This window comes from Dermochelys coriacea, chromosome 17 (assembly GCF_009764565.3).
Source record: "Dermochelys coriacea isolate rDerCor1 chromosome 17, rDerCor1.pri.v4, whole genome shotgun sequence".
NCBI lineage: Eukaryota > Metazoa > Chordata > Testudines > Dermochelyidae > Dermochelys > Dermochelys coriacea.
In genome coordinates this window covers 2,831,673-2,851,492 of record NC_050084.1, presented here as the reverse complement: position 1 = coordinate 2,851,492, position 19,820 = coordinate 2,831,673, and the positions used below count along the sequence as shown (strand labels likewise).

Genomic DNA, 19,820 nt, shown 5'->3' with positions numbered 1-19,820 from the left:
GAGAGACCAAGGTTTGTTTCTGTGGATTGGGGGGAGTGAAGAGAAAATGAGACCACAATTAACTAACACTTGGCAGTCAAGTTGGGCAGCTTTCATTTAGGTGTCTTAAGCGCTATTATTATTTGTATTGCAGAAACACTGACAGACCTCAATCAGGGATAAGGCCCCATTGTGCTGGGTGCTACATGCAATAAAACATGCACTCCATGCCACAAAGAGCCAACTGTTTTAGCCTCTAAGCAACAACAGGTGGACACAAATGGAAACTGGAAGAGGGGAGAAAGAAGGAAAAGGTGACAGTGACACAATCATATTCAGAATAAGCAGCAGAGGTCACAGTACATGGGTTGCCTAGATATCGTTGAATATTTGGTAGGCAACCCAATAGAGGGAAGCTTTAGGGAAGGTTTTGAAGGATGATGATTTCTCTCACTTTAGGATTGGAGCGAGTTCCAGAACGACTCCCATTGCAACAGACACATAATTAATAAACAGTGACTGATCGAGACAAGGCTACATGTGCATGGGCACTGTTTATGAAGTTAATAATGTAAGTGTCTTCACATTTCAGAAAAAATTAGAGTCTGGTCCTCAAGGTGGAGAGACTTATAAAACTTAACTATGCTTGACTGGGGAATGCACATAAACCTGCCACTAGCAGATGAAGAACATTTATTAGCTCTTTTGGTAAAAGGCTTATTTTTAAAAAGGAGTTCTCGCTAGTAATCCTGAAGGAAAACTTGAAACTAAACGGCTGTACCTGTATTGGTTAGGGCAGAGGGCTCAGAGTCAGAACTCCTCAGTTCAAACCCCAGCTCTGCCATGTATTCACTGTGCAAGCCTGGACAAGTCACAACAGCTCTGTGCCTCAATTTCCTCATCTTTACAATGGGGAGTATAATGCTAGCCAGACCACATGCAGATTTGAGAGGCTCAATTCATCAGTATCCAAACTGCTTTCCAGCCTTTGAGCTGAAGTCCTTAAAAAACTGCAAAATGTTTTCTAAACGAATATACAACTTGAACACAGACGGTGCAGCAAATTGTATTGCCATACACAAGGACACAACCCATCTACGGATTACCACAAATAAACTAAATCTTAAACATAATTCCTCCTAATGATTTATATCATGCTAACGACGCTTCACTGTCCTTGATCCATGTGTGGTGCCCATTCACCACCACCACATCAAGATCAGCATATGATTCCTAATGCCCAGGAAGGACTATTCTAATGAGCTACTTGAAAAACTAAGCATCAAACAATAAAGAAAAGTGGAAGGTTAGATGAATCAAGAGTATTTAAAGTAGTCTTTTAAAAAAACATTAAGAAGTCTGTTAGTACCTATACCTGTCGCGTCTTCCCTCTCGGGTGCTGCTGTGACTGTAGCTCGTGCACAGTTTGCTAAAGGAGACCAACTTCAGATCAAGCTCATTCTCCAGCTGTCTAGCCTGTTTCCTGAGATCTAGATAAAACAACATGATAAATATGAAAGGTTAACAGGTCCCTTTACAATCCAATATGTTTGGGATTTGCTTTTTTACAACAACCATTTTGGGTGCATAACAAAGGAGAGAAAGTCAGAATAACAAACATCTACAGAGCTCTGGTTACAAGAATAAATCAAAGTAGGGCACTATTAAAGCAACAATATTGAAATAAACTTGTTTAATACAGCACAAGTGGACGCTGGGTTATCTCCCATTTTGAATTTGTGCTATTTGTTTCTTCTCCCTGGATACAGGTCTTCACCTGTGCGAGAACCAAACTTGTCCTTGTTCCCTGCAACTTATCTTGCATGTTAGCTATACATCCAATTTCAGACTTTGTTGGCATACTGGTCAGCAATGAGTTTTCATCTAAGAAACCCACAGTACAAAAACATGGGAAGCACACGCAACAGATGCAGAGATGAGACTTGGTTTTGCAATTTGCTGGTCAAAATGAGGCTTTAGAGAGTGGAAACCCTAAAAGAATCTGTGATGGGCCTAGAGCTAGCAAAATGCAGTTGTGTTTGAAAAGTAGCAGATGCTTCACTAGACGGACACGCGGCTCTCCAGGAAGCAATCAGCAGACCAGGTGGAGAATGGTTGCAAAGAGAGTATATGGAAGGAGAAGGAGGAAATCCTTCTTGACCATTGCAGGCCATCAGTTTATGACTTTTAACATAAGTGCAGAGCTACTCTCCTTTTTTCTGTTTTCAGCATATATTTTACAGTAGTCCTGGGGTCGCTGAAATAAAGCATCCACAAACAGAAAACCGAACACACAGCTATATTTCTACAGTGTTAACACTGTCACGGTGCATAGTCCTATCAAAGCTCCCAAAGCCTGAAGAGACACAAGATACATTCAAGGAGGGGGAGCACTCAAGGTCCAACTTCTCTCTTAGGATCCTTGGCAAACTGAGCACTATGGCACCCTTCACCCTGGTCCCCAATCCCAGGACAAAACGTGAGGAAGACCTAGACAATGGCTGGGAAGGGTGAACTTTTCCAAACAGGCTCTGACAGAATTAAAGCAACCCCTGCCAAGGGCCTGAGCCCCGCATGAGCTCGAGCTGCTAAAGGTGGGGTCTTTTCTCCAGACGGAAAGTCTCAGTCCAGCCTGAACCCCACCCCTCCCAGCCGTGTGTGTCTGGGGGCATCCCCGTGCCACCCATGACTCAGAGAGGAACACCCCCAAAGGCCAGGCCAGTAGGGGGACAGCAGGCCACACCTCACCCAGACAGGCCCCTGCTTCTCGATATCATGATACCCCCTGCAGGACACCCCTCCCCGGGCCACCCGCCAAGCCCCTCAGTTCCACCCCAGCTCCCCTGCTGAGCCCCCTCATACCCAGCCCCCCCAAAGTCTCCTCAGACCCAGCCCATCTCTCCCAGGCCCCCCCCGACCCACCCCACCTCCCCTACTGAACCCCCTCAGACCCAGCCCCCCCAAAGTCTCCTCAGACCCAGCCCCCCTCAGACCCAGCCCATCTCTCCCAGGCCCCCGCCGACCCACCTCACCTCCCCTGCTGAGCCCCCTCATACCCAGCCCCCCCAAAGTCTCCTCAGACCCAGCCCATCTCTCCCAGGCCCCCCCCGACCCAGCCCACCTCCCCTGCTGAGCCCCCTCATACCCAGCCCCCCAAAGTCTCCTCAGACCCAGCCCACCTCCCCTGCTGAGCCCCCTCATACCCAGCCCCCCAAAGTCTCCTCAGACCCAGCCCATCTCTCCCAGGCCCCCCCCGACCCACCCCACCTCCCCTGCTGAGCCCCCTCATATCCAGCCCCCCTCAGGCCCCCCCGAACCACCTCAGAGCCCCCCCATCTCCGGGCTCCTCCCCAGATCCCCCCTCTCCGGGCCCCCCCAGCGCCGCGCCGCGCCCCCCCGTCACCTTCCCAGTAGTTGCTGCTGCTCCCCGCCGCCATGTTTGTTATCAACGTCAGCCTGCTCCCGTCCCCGCGAGCCCTAGCGATGGAGATCAGGAGCCAGAGCGTCCCCCGGGGCGCTGGGACCGACGGGACGTGTAAGCCTCCCCGCGCATCGCCCCCTGGCGGCCCGCGCCGGCATAGCGGGCTTCTACCGCCTGCCCGCTCGAAGCCTGCCGGGGCCGGGCGGCGCAGCCTGGAGCGCTGGAGGGGGCTGGAGGTCCGGCCCCACCCGCGCGGCCCCCGCTCCATGGAACGCGCTTTTCAGCCCCCCCTTGCTCAGCTCCCCGGGGGCAGGGCCCACCCCCCCCGGCTCAGCACCCAGGGGTGCTGGAACCGCCACCCCCCCCGGCTCAGCACCCAGGGGTGCTGGAACAATTTTTGCCCTGGAAGGGCTGAGAGCCATTGAACGAGAAACCACTTCAAGCCAGGGCGTGCTGCAGCACCCGTCGAAGCTGCACCCACAGGATGGGACAGGGACCCCCACCCCCAGGCTCAGCACCCACAGGATGGGATGGCCCAGGCTCAGGGCCTGCCTTGCGTGCCATGGTGCAAAGGGTGCCCGGCGACGTGGGAGCAGACAGGCCAGGCCCACCCCGAGGCAGAGCCACTTCCCCCACCAAGCACCCACCACGCTGCCAACCCCCAGCATTCAAATATCACTCAGCTGGCTTTAAAAAAAAATATTTTTTTAAAATAATAATGATCGTACAGGGTCTTGAGGCTGCTGTGGGTATGCTCAGTTCTCACGTCCATGCTTTTCCCTGAGCCTGAGGGCTACTTTCATTTAAACCAACTAAGGCCTCCAGGAGCAAAGGCTTTCCAAGCCCCACCAAATCTCCCAAGAGTTGATAAGTGCTTGGGTGTGACAAGTCCACTCACCCTATCCTCTACCCCTTCCCTAAGGGGCAAATCAGCTGCTGTGCCTCCCACCAGCCTCTGGGGAGGTCAGTTTTACATCCAGGCTCCTGCATTTTCATAACAGTTTTGCAAGGCTCCTATTAGATTCTTAATAAGCAGTTCTTAACTATTCAGTTAATTTGCATCATCTAGTCTTGGCAAATGGCCACACTCACAAGAACAACTGCCAATACAGGCTACTTTCCCCCACATTAGCCTCTGGCACAGAGCCAAGGGCTCTCCCCCCCGCCACAAAAAAAAAAAAAAAAGCCAGCCCTTTTGTACCTGCTGCACGTGAGCAGGGACCTTCCATCCATGATCCATTGGCAGTTCACAACATGTACAATAACTACCGCATTCAAGGCAATAAAAGTGACAAACAGGACAGAGGGTTTTTTGTCACTACCTTAGGGTGTTCTGTACAAATATTATCTATTACGTAAGAGCAGCTAAGATCCTTGGCATAACTACTGCTTGAGAACGCTGAGCGCATACAGCTCCCCTTTACTTACAGAGGACACGGGTGTCGTACTCAAAAAAATTCCTTCAAACAGCAGGTAGGTATCCCCTCATCAGAGCTGTGTCCAGGAGTATGTTCAATGTAATGTACAACAGCTGCAGGTGGTAAAGGCACCAGTGCTTTCAAACTGATAGTTAATAGATACAATTACTACTTGGCAGGCATGGAAAGTTGTCTATTACCACAGCTTTGTAATAGGGCTGGCGTGAACAGCTTGAAATCTTCCTGGTGTTTGTACAGCACCTAACCCCACAGAGCCCCACACCTGACAAGTGACTCCAGCTCCTATTACACTGCAGCCCAGAACACTAGCAGGCCTGATACATCAGTAATAAACAGCAGCTCAGCACTTCACCTTGCCCTGCAGTTCCTCAGACCCTCTTAGAGCTATAGTAACATTCTTTATGCTGGTTGCACCTGTTTTACTGCAGAAAGTACCCGTGCCTGGTCCCATGGCAGATAAACAGTCCCATGGAGTTTAGCGTGTAAACAGTTTTGGTGAAACCTCATTAACTACAGCTGACAGCAGCCTACAGCACCCAAAGCAGTTGTCCTCAGAGCCAAGTTTTACAGCATTATCCTCACACAGGCTTTAATTTTCCATTCACCTTTGCTATATGGGTGGGAAGCTGGCTGCTGGCCTCCAGTCCAGCATACGGGTTTGGTGCATTGTGTTGAGAGTCAAAAGCAGTGAAGCAGCAGGTACGTGCCATTCGAGGGGCAGGATCCAGAAGGCAGGTGCGTAGTGAAGGACAAGCTATGGCTCACATAGATTCGAGTCTTAGAGGTTGCCTTGTTAGACACTACAGATAGTTTAAGAAATAACAGGAGGCTTGAGAGGGAACAGGGACTAAGGGGCCCAAACCAAGAGTCTCTCACTCCATGCAGCTAAGATAACAAGAAGAAAAGGAGTACTTATGGCACCTTAGAGACTAACAAATTTATTAGAGCATAAGCTTTCGTGAGCTACAGCTCACTTCATCGGATGCATTTGGTGGAAAAAACAGAGGAGAGATTTATAGACACACACACACACAGAGAACTGTGTGTGTGTGTGTGTGTGTGTGTGTGTGTGTGTGTGTGTGTGTGTGTGTGTGTGTGTGTGTGTGTGTGTGTGTGTGTGTGTGTGTGTGTATAAATCTCTCCTCTGTTTTTTCCACCAAATGCATCCGATGAAGTGAGCTGTAGCTCACGAAAGCTTATGCTCTAATAAATTTGTTAGTCTCTAAGGTGCCACAAGTACTCCTTTTCTTTTTGCGAATACAGACTAACACGGCTGCTACTCTGAAACCTAAGACAACAAGGTAGCTGCTTTGCCATTCTCATGAAAGTTATTAAGATTTCAGCCATCAGCACAAGAGACATCAAAATAATTTTAATAGAGTATTAGATCTCAGAATACATGTAAAAAAACAGAGCACGCTCCTTGTACAGAAAGTTCAGTCTCACATGGCACACAGACTGGCTTCTCTTAGTAAGCTAAAAGTCAACCATTTTAAGTCCCTTTTTAAAAGTTTGCTTTTGAAGGCACAGTTCATGGACCTATGCACTCCACAGACAAGTGCATGCGGGCACCTCCAGAAAACAGGGGAGAGGCAGGGGTGTTGACAGTGACTGTCAAAGATAGGTCAAGGATGACATGGGGTGTTCCAAAAAAGAGGTATGGAGGGCAGTTTGTTCAGAAAAATCAGTTAAAAAACCCCAGCTGTCATTGGCATAGAAGAGCTGTATATTTGCCCATGGAGAACTAAGCAAAGACACTCATCTGGTGCAGTCTCCCACTCACAGGTATTTACACAGTAATTTACACCCACTCACCTCACACGCATTCACCTACAGTAGCTAGTTCACAATACATTCTGTGAAGGGAAAGGGCCGATCCAATGCTCTGAAATGCCTATAGATTCCTAACACCAATTTATTGCTAGTGGGGCAGAAGTTTGATTTAGAGGGAGAACATCTTCATATGAATGAGGAAGCCCCAACTCCCACGCAGAACCAGGTATCAAAGCAGGAAAAGCGAGAGCCAGATCAGTCTGAGAAGGCAACTTTAATATAAAAACCCAAATTGATCTGCTTTTGACCTTGAAAGCAAAAACTCTGGGAATCAGGTAGGCTTAACATTACTGAGTGATAGCCCACTGGATCCTGCATAATAGGCTGAGAGCTGAAGAAAGGGAGCAGTCATTTATTCAGCACAGCTGTAGTAATCCGAGATGCTATTTTTGTGGCCCCTGAACGAGTGAGAGAAGATGCAATAGCAGCTCCTTAACACGGTGGTATAAGGAAGGGCAGGAGCTCCCTGCTTAGGCTGGCTGCTCGCAGCAGGCCTCCTGCCTGCTCCCATCACATGCTTAACAGCCTATTTAGCAGCTGTTCTGTTAGAGTTGAGAAATGTATTTGCCATGTTAAAACACTTCCACAATGATCTTCTCAGGTTTGGCAGCTGCATGGAGCCAGTACCTTGGAGACAGTCCTATGGCAGACAATACAGTGGTGGGAGTAGGTCCATCTAGTACATATGGGGCATGTTCTAGGCAGAGCTCCTCTCTTGGGGAGAAAGGAACAAATAGCCTCACACTGCAGAATTGCCCGACTTTTCCAATATGAAGCCTTGTTTTAAAAAGGAAAAGGGGCTGCACATAGCTCTCTCTACCCAGAGTTCAGTTCACACTTTTCCAGTGGAGACACTCGCTCATCTACTACATCAAACCCGTTTGGTCAGGAAATTGCTGGCGCTTCACATGGATACTCTGGGGGAGACCGGTATAATCAGGGCAGCAGCCAGGCCTAGGTTGTACTGGAGACTCTCCCCTGACATGGTAGCTGATGAAATGCTTTTAACACAAGTTGGGGATGTAAATACCATAAAGCTCCAGTCTCTCTGGGTAACTGGCAAGGAGTGTGAACACTGGCAGTACAGCCCCACTTCTTGACAGAGGGCCAAGCTGCAGCCCTAATACTAGCAACTCTGTTCCATCCGACAAATACAAGACAGCCAACACACATGCCCACTCTTCCCCCATTCAAATCGGATACCTCCCACCCAATAACGTAGGAAGAGAACTGCAGTCTCCAACACAACACTTGTTAGCATCTGAAGTCCTCCGAGAAGCCAGAGAGGAGACTAATAGGAAAGGCAGTGAACAAACACCATTAACCTTTTGCAGAATTTAGTATTTCAGCAACTGGTGGGTAACAAACAGATCTTACTGTCTGGTTCCCTTGGTAGCTACATTTCCACAAGGGCAGCGAGGTACTGTTGGGTGCATATAGCAAAGGCTGGAGAACCTCAGACTTTGTGTCTTACAAGACGATTTCCTTCTTCGCTCCAGCTGCAATATCCTGAGTGGGTCCGCCAGGGAATCATTCATTTCATGCAAGAGCCCAGCCTGTTTACTGCATCATCTATTTAATTCCTGCAAGTACTATACTCCTGAAGCAAGCAATACCAGCATTTGCTTCATGCTGCTGAGCCCTAACCCCCTCCTCAGAAAGGGGAGGCAAACCAGAAAGACAGCCAAAGGCATTGGAAATCAGGAGGTCTGAATCCTCCCTTGGCACAGAATCCTCTTTCTAGAGGAGCCTTTTAGCTCCAACAGCTAAGTTTTGAATCCAAGTGTTTTCTCAGGTAGCAAGAGGTCACTCAGCTCCTGTTTACACATCAAGTGCTACCCAAACATCCCTCTTCTCTCTCACACCCCCACTCACCCCCCTCCTGCTGTGGTCTGGTCACTGACAACAGCCATCTCACTATGAAAGAGCAGGAGGGACATTTAGAGGAACTTTGCTTGTGGTCCTTGAGCAGCAACATGCCCATCCGGCTGGCTGGCTGGCAGGCAACATCAGGGTTCAATACAGGAGCAAAGAAGTCACCTTTTAACAATAGCAGTGGTCAGTAATGGGTATTTTTCTGTGTCAAATGGACCTGGGAGAGGAATTTAAGCCTTGCAGGTATTTGAGACTGAACCTGAGTGATGGTGATTCTGTGAGCTCTCAATGCTGCTGCAGAACACTAGCTGTGTTTTCTAGGATGTGGCCAGGGTTAAGAGCTTTTCAAACTCCAGCAGACCTGAACAAGGCTGAGCAGGCACGTCAGTGACTAGCGGCACTTAGACAATATCCATAGTGAGCAATTACCACCATCTGTTTGGAAACCCACTCAAGTTACTCTTTTAGCATGCTATCCTGCCATGCTGCTGTTACTCCTCACTCATGGGTTACTACTAGTCTCCATTCCCAGACAGGCAATGTTAAGTGTCATTGGGCTGGCTACATGGCCAGCCAGAAGCAATAGGGGTTCTGTACAAGACTGTTCAAATGAACTGGAGGATTTTTTTTTTTTTTTTTAAACTAGAGAATGGCAGAGTTGCACAGCTACTGGACACCCAGCTCCTACTGGAGTTAACTCTAGCTCTCTCCCCCTTTGGCTGAGGAGCTTCTCACATCTGGACAAGATTATTCCACCTGTCAATCTTCAATACAGAGGCAATTTCATGGAGAGCCTGACAGTAAAAAAAAAAAAAAAAAAAAAAAAAAAAAAAAAAAAAAAAAAAAACTTATTCCCCCGCAAACGCGTCAGAAGCATTAGAAGCCTGCAGTAGAGCAGAGCCGCCCATAGTACCTCTGTGCCCTTGTAGTGGGACGGAGCAACCAAAAACCAAGCTCACTGTCCATTTCTAGAGCCACTCACCAGCAGCGTAGCTGAAGGCCATAACTGATCAAGGCTTCCCCAAAACGTATAGAGTGAAAAGAATCAAAAAGGTAGAGATAAATAATGGCTTTAAAAGCTTAGAACTATGGACCCCACCAGGCATTTGGTTATTACTCCACTATGCACACACCAACCTGGACTGTCGAGAAAACTGCTAGTACATACTAATAAGTTGCCTTCCAAGTGTTTCCATTACATGGAACTCCAACCCCTGACCTAGAACCCTGACAGCGTTCACAGCCTCTGACATCAGCTGACATGTGCCTAAGTAGGAATGGAGCAAAGAAGAACCCCGGACATTGAGAACTGCCACCCACGTCTCTGGAGCTTACACATTCTGCAAGCTAACGTTCCAGATCTCTGAAGCATAAGAGCAGGCCCACATTGTAGGGCTTGTCCATAGGGAGCTTTCCTTTCCACGTGGTATCTCAGTGTTTGCTAGAGTACAATGTTTCTTCTTCAGTGTCTGTCTCATCCTGGAATTCGTGGCTCAGGAGAGATTTCTTAGAGCCGGTGGACATCATGCGGATCTCATCCTCGTAGTCGTCATTGTGCTGCCGGAGGCGATGGAAGCCATCCTTGTGCCTGTTGGACTTGATGGAGCAGACGCACCAAATGATGCAGGCTGTGAGGACCACAGCTGACATGGTGGCACCTGCCAATGAGAAAACACTTCAGTCAGGGCCATGTGAGTACCCGCGCTCCTGCTAGACACTTCTATTTCCTGTCACTTACAGCACGAGCTGTGCCCGTAAGAGGGACGACCTATAGCCGCTTTCTTCACCCAGTGGTGCCAATGCACCTTGCCCCTAACCTGCAGCAAAGGATCCTTCCTGTGCAGCAGCTTCAGATGGGCAAAGCTGGGACTGGCACAGGGTTAAACCCAAACTTTCCTCGAGCTAACCAAGAATATGACCTTTGGTCTCCACAGGCGATAGCCACCTTATCCTTGAACTCCTCCAAACCCATGTAGTGGTCTGGCAGTAGCCAGCTGTGCCACTTTCAAGGTGGCAGAGGGTAAGGAACAATATTGTCTTACTCCCATGGCCAAGTAACGTGGACTTGTCAGAAGCAGGCTTTTCCCATTGCTATCACCATCCCCCCCTTGTTAGCTGATCCACAAAGGGCCTCAGTAAGAGCGCTGCAAAGATCTCCAATAGCCACTCGCTTAGCTGCAGACATGGCATTAGCGGGTATAAACGCTGTGGGATAAGCCAGCGGGAACAGTGTACCTAGAATAAAGGGCAGGGGAACAACTCACGACCATAGACTAACTTAGTGTTAAGGAAGGGTGGATGGGAGAAGAGAGAAAAATCATGGTCGCAGCTGGGTCTCTCATCCTGAATGCGCTGAAACAAAGGGTCCTGAAAAGAGAGTCTCCCACATTACCTGCTACAGTTACCACGAGCTCCCTTGAAAAGCCAAATAACCTGTTATCCATATCAAACACGATCACCACGGAGCTGGCAGCATCATGGCGCACCTGCACCTGGAGAAACAAATGGATGGGCAGAGAATGTTCAATATTTTATGTTAGCATACAGGTAGGAGAGCAGCACTGTGGTAGGCACATGGACTTGCCAACAGCAAGTGTGATGCAGAGGAACTATCCCCCCACCCAAGGGGCTCATGGTGGGAAGTTCTCTTTCATCCACTACATAAGTTAAATACAGCTACACTGGGCTGAAAAGCAAGGCTGTTCAGCAGCTATTGAAGAATAAATAGCTGAAAAAACAGATTGGAGTAAAAATTAAGCAGAACCCTTAAACAAGTCTAAGAAGGCCACAGACAAGACGGAAACAGTGATCCTGTGATTCAGTTGCACACTCACCAAGACATGCTTCTGCTGATATCCTTCAGCTGTGGCACTGATGTTATGTAAACCCGGAGCCAACAGCACATGGAAATAGCCACCTTCCTTTGTGTAGATTCTCACACCTTCATTGAATACAATAACTGCCTTAGACACTGGCTTCCCACTCTTGTCTTGAACAAATCCATGGACTCCCTTATGAACCTGAAATCAAGAGTGTCAGATGCTCAGAGTTCAGATACAGGGGTGGTGGGAGATACACAAGCATATTAGGATTTATTGAAGTGTGAAACAGACCATCACCCTCTACTTAGTAATTAAAATGCACAATACAATGAAGGGCTGCTCATCTCGCCTTGAGGCGAAGTGTTATTGAGAGATTAGCCAATTTCCTGGCTAATACACCACATCTCATTCCTCTGAGCCTACCACCATAGGACTTCAGCAGCAAGGACCAGGCTGCATGTATCAATGTGCTCCCCTACAAGCCCCCAGGAGTTTCTTCTCCAAGAAGCATTAATCTCTCACCTCCACAAGCATGCTGAGGAGAGACTTCTTATTCTCAGTCCACAGATTAGGGAGCTGTCCAGCACTTGGGAAGTAACAGCAGCTGGTATACACTGTGATCTCAGGGCAATGGCCGAAAGTAACACTGAAATCCTGAAAAACAGGGGAAGGGGTTGTGACATGGACAGTGTTTAAAAGGAAAGCTTTGGAATGAGGTAACTGGTGACTTCGGCATAGTTTTGCCCAGAAAATCTGTTCCTTTAACACTATAGTAGAACCTCAGAGTTACGAGCTGACCAGTCAACCACACCCCTCATCTGGAACCAGAAGCACACAATCAGGCAGTAGCACAAATGAGAAAAAAAATAAAATAAAAAAAAGCAGCAGCAGCAAACAGTACAGCACTGTATTAAACTACTTAAAAACAGGAAAGCACCATTTTTCTTCTGCATAATAAAGTTTCAAAGCTGTATTGAGTCAACTATCAATTGTAAACTTTTTAAAGAACCAGAACATTTTGTTCAGAGCTACAAACAAACAATCCCCATTCCGAAGGTGATTGTAACAGTTTCTACTGTAGTTTAAGCTTGGCTATGCACTGAAGCGGAGTCTAATCTCTATGAAATACCTTCATACTGCCCAGGTGACTGTGCCATTCTGCCCCCCGGATGACACCTCCTGGAATGTTCTTATCTGTACAGACAGACAAGAGTCAGAAAATCATCTGAAAAAGAGTGGACTGCACAAAAACAGCCACAGTCCAGGACATCATATGCACATACCCGACTCATTTGTACAGCCTGGCTGACCTAGATGCATTGATGGATGGTTGTTTGCATACAGAGATGCCAAATGTCTCAGAGTTTCTTTATTTTCCACTGTAAAGAGAAAGTTAGAACATTAGCAGGAAGTGGGAGTAGGAGCTGCCTTTAACCGAGGTAGACTAAATTAACGACACAGCACAGTGCACAGACTGCCTTGAACAGGGCTCAGTTTCTAAACTGCATTTCCTGAACATTACGAAGTTTGGTCAAACTGATACCACCACTGAATCCCATTGCACTGGCTTGTTTTTAATGGCTCCCATATGTCAAATACTCCCAACCCTTCCCACAACAGACAGTTAAAGTTCTTGCACTGCATAGGCTAAATGCTGGCAGCAATGCCCCAGCTGTCTTACACGAGGCTTGCATCATTAGCCAGGAAGTCTCCTAATTTTCATTTTGCTCTCAATTCAGCAATAAGACAAGCCCACTCAAACCCAGATAACCAGCTATGCTGGCCCAGAACAAGCTTGCAGCTGAACACTGGACGACTGAAACAATCACTGATCCTAAGTGCTGAGTGAGGAGGTTTGGGAAGAGTTAGTTGTACCTGTCTGCACAGGTTTATCATATGGGTAAGTTACAAGCAGAGAGCCACCGTCCAGGGCAACAGAGAGGCTGAAATCTCGCTTCAGGATCAAGTTCTCAAGGATTGCTTTGGTCTCCGGCTCTCCTATCCCAGAATACAAGGAGAAATTGCCTAAAAAAACAAAACAAAGGAAGTCACAAAAGCTCACCAGAAGAGTCTCCCTCTGTGATGGTAAAGGCTTCCAAAAATACACTCTTGGCTCGTGTTTGTACTGACGCCAGCTGCAAGTGATTAGAAAGGTATTTCTGTGGGGCCGCTACCATAACAAGTTGCACTTGACAGCATTTAAAAAGACACATGGCCACTCAAGATAGTCAATTAACTGCAGTCAGTGGCTGCATTCATCCACCACCTCCAAGTGACCTGCAAGGTCTATATTTCCCACCATGATCTAGGGAGCAGTTCTTGCAAGTTATCACCACTTCAGTCACATAACTGATGCCATTGTTCCCAAAAATCAGTGCTTCACACATTCCCAGGCAACGAAGCCAGCCAAAACATTTGTCAGGAACAGACTCCAGACAGGACAGACTTGTGGTGCTCCAATGTAATAGCTCTAGATAATGGAGGAGGAGGAGGAGGGCAGCAAAAAGGAGGAGAGCTTCTGGGTTTAAAAGATCCTCCCTCTCCCCCCCCCCAAAACCATGAAGTCAGTATCAGTCATTGGGGGCGTCTGATCTCTAGATTCTGCTAGAGAGTATCATGAACTAGGATTTTCCTTCCCTTGCAAAAAAGTATTTAAAAAGTTACCCTCGGTAACCTGTCTCAACTCTAAGATCATGATATCCCAGCTAGTTAGAATAACTGAGGCATAAACTGAAGCGGTCAGTGGTGCTGGACCTTGCAACAACATGACTGACACCAAATCTAGAGTGGTTATCAGGGAGATCAAATCACCACTGCGCTGGTTTTTACCAAGAGACTAAAAGTTAAATAGCTTTACTTGTGAAATCTGTGTCCAGATCTTTGCCGTGAGCATTGGTTTGTCCAGTCTTGGACGTGCAGTCTTTCTCCTGAGCGATCTCACGCCCGTCTGGATTTAGGGAAGGCACAATCACAATTCTTGTCCTGTCAATCAGCTACACACAGAGAGAAGCTTAAGTTCAACATGCTCGGCAGACTCCCCCCTCCCTCAGAGACAAACCCAGTACTTTAAAGCCAATACATCGACAGACACAGAAGAATTCCCTGCACCTTCACTTGTTCAGGCTCCAAGAAGCGCTGCCTACATTGTAGAAGAGTTAGCCTTGGGTTCTCACCATTGTGCCCAAGATGGCAGGGACAGGGGTCTGCAGACCCAGGCCAACTGCTGCAACCCCTGTGCTGCCAGCTGCCTCACAACATTGTCCTCAGACACCCCCCGCCAAGTCATCAGGATTTCATATAACCTGCAGCCCTGCATGAAGAGGAGGATGGTTTTCAGCAGTAACCACCCTTTGTTCAAGCTAGGGCCCCATGGCGGGTGGGAAGGGTGTCACAGACGCTGGCTCCTTACCTTGGTGATGGCTGCGTTCTTTTTGTAGTTCATACAAAGGAACTCTGCCAACGCCAGGAGCAGTTCTGTGCCAACCGGGGCATTTCCATGGATACCAGCAACAAAGCGGATCTTCGGCTCCTCGGGCTCAGACTGGTTGGGTTTGTTGGATATTTCGAGGGACCACATTTGACGGTACTCAACGCTGTGACCCAAGCTGCCAACAGATGAGAAACAGAAGCACTGATTATTTATGGCTGAAGAACCACCTCTGGCCTGGCCTTTGCACAGGTCAACGAGGGGCTGGACAGAGGCAAAGCTGCTGCCCAACAGAAAGGGACAAAGGAGAATTCCCTGCAACACCGAGGGAGGGGACTACAACAGTGAACGTCCTGCCTAGCCAGCGTTCATACAGAACATTGGCTTGAAGTTACGCATACGTGCAAGTTGGGGAGTAAGAACAAAAGGATAATTTACCCTATTGCAGCAGAATCTGACACATGGAGAATGTCAAAGCCGAGTATGTGGAAAACTAGTAAAACAGCTGATTTGGAGATGGGACGTATTCGTGAACAAGCAGTCAGAACTGAAGAAGGGGGATGTTATGATAAAAGGGCACATTTCAGTCCCTTCTCACAGTCCAGGCCCACAAAGTTCACAAAAGCGTTAGAATAACCCATGTTGTAGCATGTTGGCCCCTGGACAATAGAGACAAGGTGGGGGAGGTCACATCTTTTATTGGACAAACTGTATCGGTGAGAGACCAGCTTTCACGCTTACAGAGGTCACCTCTGGAAGAGCTCAATGTGGCTCGAAAGCTGGTCTCTCTGACCAACAGAAGCTGGGCCAATAAAACAGATCATCCCACCCACAGTGGCCTACAACAAATGAAAAGGTGCAAAAAAAGGGAGACAGACTGAATTAGCCCAAGCAAAAAGCCTGCTCATAATCCAAGGACTGTTCAAATCTAGGTGTGGGAATGAAAATCAATGAAGTCAGAAATTAGTCCCAATTTGTGGGCAAGAGAGAGAGTATGGACTATTCCACCCATTGCTCCCTTCTGAGGTCCTTAAGGAAAAGCAGACTTTTGTGGGAGGGTGGGGGGGCAGGGGGCAGAAAACAGAAATGGGAGAGGCAAAGCAGAGGGGAATGCTGGCTGACAGACAAAAGGAGAAAGAACAAGCTTCCCCACTTCGGCCGTCACCCTAAGGTCCTCTGGGATGCAATGTGACAACGCTGCCTTCTTTGACCTGATCCTGAGAGAGTTCCTCACTAGTCAGGCGGGGACCCAGACGACACCACTACTTCTACAGGATCCAGCTAGATGCCACTTGGGATGTGACATTTTTGTCTTCCCTCCTCCCCCATGTGTGTCCATTTCCTCCCCTACCTTATTTCTTCTCTTTTCTTTCTCTCTCCTTTTTCCTGCTAGCTAATAAGTCTGGCTTATCTGGACAAAACTGCAAAGTTTTGCAACATTGATGTAAGCCTGTGACCTGAAACGCAGCTAAATCTAACGTCCGAAATGGCCCAGTGCTTGTAACATTTTGCCAGGTCTCGGGGGGTTGAGAAGACCTTGCAATGTGCCTCTGATTTTCCAGCACCAAGGTTACAATGTGACAGAAGCAGCAGCATTTTCTCTGCTGTTCTTTTCTCTTCCCTCATGTGCGCTCATCTTGTTTGATCTTCTAGGAAATGGGACTGGATTTTTAACAGCTCCAGCTTATCTCAGCTAACTTCTTCTCTTTTCCCCAAGAGGAGAGTTATCTTTAATGCCCTCTAGGAGCTGGTCAGACAAGATTCTCTACAGGTAAGAGAACAAGGGATGTTGTTAAAATGAAAGCCCTCCCCAATACATTTCAAATGCTTTAACTGTTTTTCCTTTTTTCCCTGTATCTTTAAAAAAGTTTCAAAGAATTTACAGCATGTTTGCAAGGTGCCAAGCACGGTCATGTTAACACCTCTGACTGCTTGGGCCCATATATTCCATCTAAATTAATACAGTATAAAAGTAATGTGGCCTAGGCCCATTTAAACCCCACCTTTTGACATGTGAGGACTATAACCCCAAGGATTACATTTCATCAGTAACTGGATTTCCCACTGACAAGCGAACAGAGGGACACCACAAATCAAATTCCATGCTCTGAAGAGGCTACAGCTGACTGCACAAGCCATGGGTCACTGCCATTCATGAAAGAAGTGGAAACGAGACAATGACGACAGCCAGGGATTGATGTAACTGGAAGCTCAGAGGCTACAGATGAGAACAACAGCACTGAAGTAAGTGTGGGCAGCACACTAGCATTGCCAGGCATGGCATAATCAGGCAAACAGTATGTGGAAGGCATATAAATCTGCCAGCACCAGTCATACGCAAAGAGACAGAGCAAAGGACCACAGCAGACAGAGGAACACATGTGGGTGGGCTGGTTAAAGGTGGTAACCCAGAGGTGGTCTCTAGGGCAAGAGTGATACAAGGGTACAAGGTCATAAAGGAAGGAAAGAACCAAGGAATGTCTGAGATCATAATGCATGGGACACCAGAGGGACAGAGCAGGACAGTGCCATTCAGGACGCCCCTCCCACTGATTGCTTTCATTAGTGACTGTACCAATTTGGGTAAGAACATCAGAGGGAGCTAGAGAGGAGGGAATGCAGAGGTAAAGGCACTAACTGGAGCATATGGAGAGACACACACACAGAACTGGCATTCAAGAGCACAGAGGCAGGGTCTCCTTTATCCTGGCTCTTCTCCAGGACCTTGATGTTCCTATCGTGTGATCAATCAAAAGCTCATTTAATGCTGATCAGGGACTCAGATTTTTAACTGTGATACCTACTCATCTGCTTCTTGGCCTCCCATCAAGATCCTTCAAGACACACAATGCATCTGCTCATTTCTGCAGACAGCCCTCCCTCCCGCAAAGGGCCTTTTGGATTCCCCCATCTTCTTCCCCACCTGTGCCAGACAGCTGCCCTCTATTCAGATTGAAACCCCCAGGAAAAAGGTTTGGTTACAGTGAAAACCCAAAACCTCTATGGCTTTGAGATTAGAGCTTCATCCTACATCCAGTACAGATACCTGCTACAGGTATTGTCCGTCACTTAGATTAGCCACCTTCGGGTGGGGACTGTGTGTGTAATGTGGGGAGTGTACTCATGGCAGGATCATCACAGGCTGGTTGCTACTGTACAGCTACAGGCTGTTCCTTTGGGAGGCCATGGGCTAGAATCAGCATCACTCACTTGGTGAGATTTGTGATCTGAGGGTAGTTCAAGTTGAGGGCTCTGAGAAAGTCAGACAGGTCTTTGTATGGATGGTAGCGGTAGGGAGAAACATCCATTGAAGAGGTTAGCATGAGGCGTTCCAAGCCATTCTCCGCCGAGAGGTCTTTGATCAGGGTCTCAAACTCCTTGGTAGAGGGATCGCTAGTGTCTTCATTGGTGATGACTGGGGTCTTCCCCTCCTCAACTTTGGAATCTGTCCGTGAAAGAGTGAAGTTGACTTGCATCACGCCTCTGTCCCCAATGTTCACGGTCTTGGTGAGTGGGTTATACCTGAAAGAGGAGAAGACATACAGGGAAATTGAAAGCAAGTTCAAACACTCCATTTGTTGCGTTTCAGAGTAGCAGCCGTGTTAGTCTGTATTCGCAAAAAGAAAAGGAGTACTTGTGGCACCTTAGAGACTAACAAATTTATTAGAGCATAAGCTTTCGTGAGCTACAGCTCACTTCCATTTGTTGCAATATCTTCCCCAGCTGGACATCACGTTAGACTGTAACCTTTTCTCCATCACAAACTAAGGCAAGGTGCACAGGAAAGGAAAAAACAAAACAAAACAATAGCAAGGCAGTTCTGAGACAAGACATTATGAATACCACACTAGGCAGAGGACCCAGAATCTGAGTGGGAGACGGTGATCACCACAGATAACCGCGGTTCCTACCAGCAGGTGGGGCAGGGAATTCGACAGTCCAGCTGCTATGGTACAAGGCTATTGGATGGGATTATCAAGGCAGCTTTGGCTGGAATGGTGACCAGGCTTTGGCAGATCCAGAGCAATTAACGAAGCTATTCTTGAGCAGCTGCCTCTATGGTTAAGTTTCTCCTAAATACATACCCACTTATTAACCACCTTCCACCACAGAACCATCTGTGATCCTTCTCAGGAGAGGAGCCAAGCATTCCCATGGTTGGCAGTTCTGTGGATTGAATTCTCTCTATTGGAGAGTTCAGTCGGCTGGTCCCTAGGGGGTGTTAAGCACAAATCCCAGTGCTCACTTCTGGCTGCGGGGGAGAGGAGCTAGCAACACAGCTGAATTAGGGGAAGGTTTGTCCGAGATCAGTCGTTTGTTCAAGGTGCCAGGCACTCACCCTCGAGCAGAGGCTGTGATTTTGTAAGTCCCCAGAACCAACAGGCGCCAGTAGTCTCCAGCCTTATAAGTGGTGACAGGGTGATTGATGTCAGCAACGCTAATAGTAGCATTTGAGATGCCCCTTCCATCTGTGGCATCCAGCACAAAACCCTTGACACCTCGGTGAACCTGGACAGAGGATCAGAAAACCACCATTGTTCAGTGACAAGTCTCTGGGGCATTTACACCACTTAGCATTGTGATGTCCATGCACCGCATGAGTCACGGCAACAAGCAGCAAATCGCTGTACATTCCCTTTCAGTTCCAGTCCTGCGGGACGTGAAGGAAATCCAGGCCCAAGTTCCAAACGTACCCTGTAAATACCCCATTTGAAGTCAGTTTCATCTGAGGGGCACAACAACTGTTTCACTCAAGACACAGTGGTACAGCACTTTGCTACATCTGACACTGCAACATGCCTTAATTTATGCATCACGTCTGAAAATGCCTCCACAGCACTCCCATTCCAAATCCCACGGAAATGGCAGCATAGGGTCTCTGCCAGACTTCTGAAAGGCGGAGATACCCCAGATAAAGTTTTTAAGCCTGCTTCTGAGCATGCATCACATGCTTAAGCTTTTATAAAGGATTTCTGCTGTGTTCACAACTCATCTTTGTGTTTTTTCTGATAATCAGGATGGTT

The 19,820-nt window shown here is 47.8% G+C and overlaps 2 protein-coding genes across 4 annotated transcripts in view; both read right to left on the bottom strand.

Annotated features, from left to right (window-relative positions):
• The window catches only part of GOSR1 (golgi SNAP receptor complex member 1), a 68,245-nt gene extending 64,670 nt beyond the window's left edge, over positions 1–3,575 (bottom strand). The window contains exons 1-2 of one of the 3 annotated variants that reach the window (XM_038375609.2): positions 3,383–3,575; positions 1,349–1,469 (exon numbers count right to left, since the gene is read on the bottom strand). In XM_038375609.2, coding sequence (XP_038231537.1) covers positions 1,349–1,469; positions 3,383–3,416 — 155 coding nt within the window. In that variant the 5' untranslated portion in view covers positions 3,417–3,575. The remainder of the gene's footprint in view (positions 1–1,348; positions 1,470–3,382) is intronic. The other 2 variants (XM_038375610.2, XM_043499477.1) reach the window with 2 other exon arrangements.
• A 5,819-nt stretch (positions 3,576–9,394) lies between these two features.
• CPD (carboxypeptidase D) overlaps positions 9,395–19,820 on the bottom strand; it is a 32,659-nt gene continuing 22,233 nt past the window's right edge. Inside the window, exons 11-21 of the mRNA XM_038375723.2 lie at positions 19,136–19,305; positions 18,007–18,318; positions 14,779–14,974; positions 14,227–14,362; positions 13,245–13,394; positions 12,653–12,748; positions 12,499–12,563; positions 11,892–12,023; positions 11,382–11,567; positions 10,940–11,039; positions 9,395–10,205 (exon numbers count right to left, since the gene is read on the bottom strand). Coding sequence (XP_038231651.1) covers positions 9,979–10,205; positions 10,940–11,039; positions 11,382–11,567; positions 11,892–12,023; positions 12,499–12,563; positions 12,653–12,748; positions 13,245–13,394; positions 14,227–14,362; positions 14,779–14,974; positions 18,007–18,318; positions 19,136–19,305 — 1,770 coding nt within the window. The 3' untranslated portion in view covers positions 9,395–9,978. The remainder of the gene's footprint in view (positions 10,206–10,939; positions 11,040–11,381; positions 11,568–11,891; positions 12,024–12,498; positions 12,564–12,652; positions 12,749–13,244; positions 13,395–14,226; positions 14,363–14,778; positions 14,975–18,006; positions 18,319–19,135; positions 19,306–19,820) is intronic.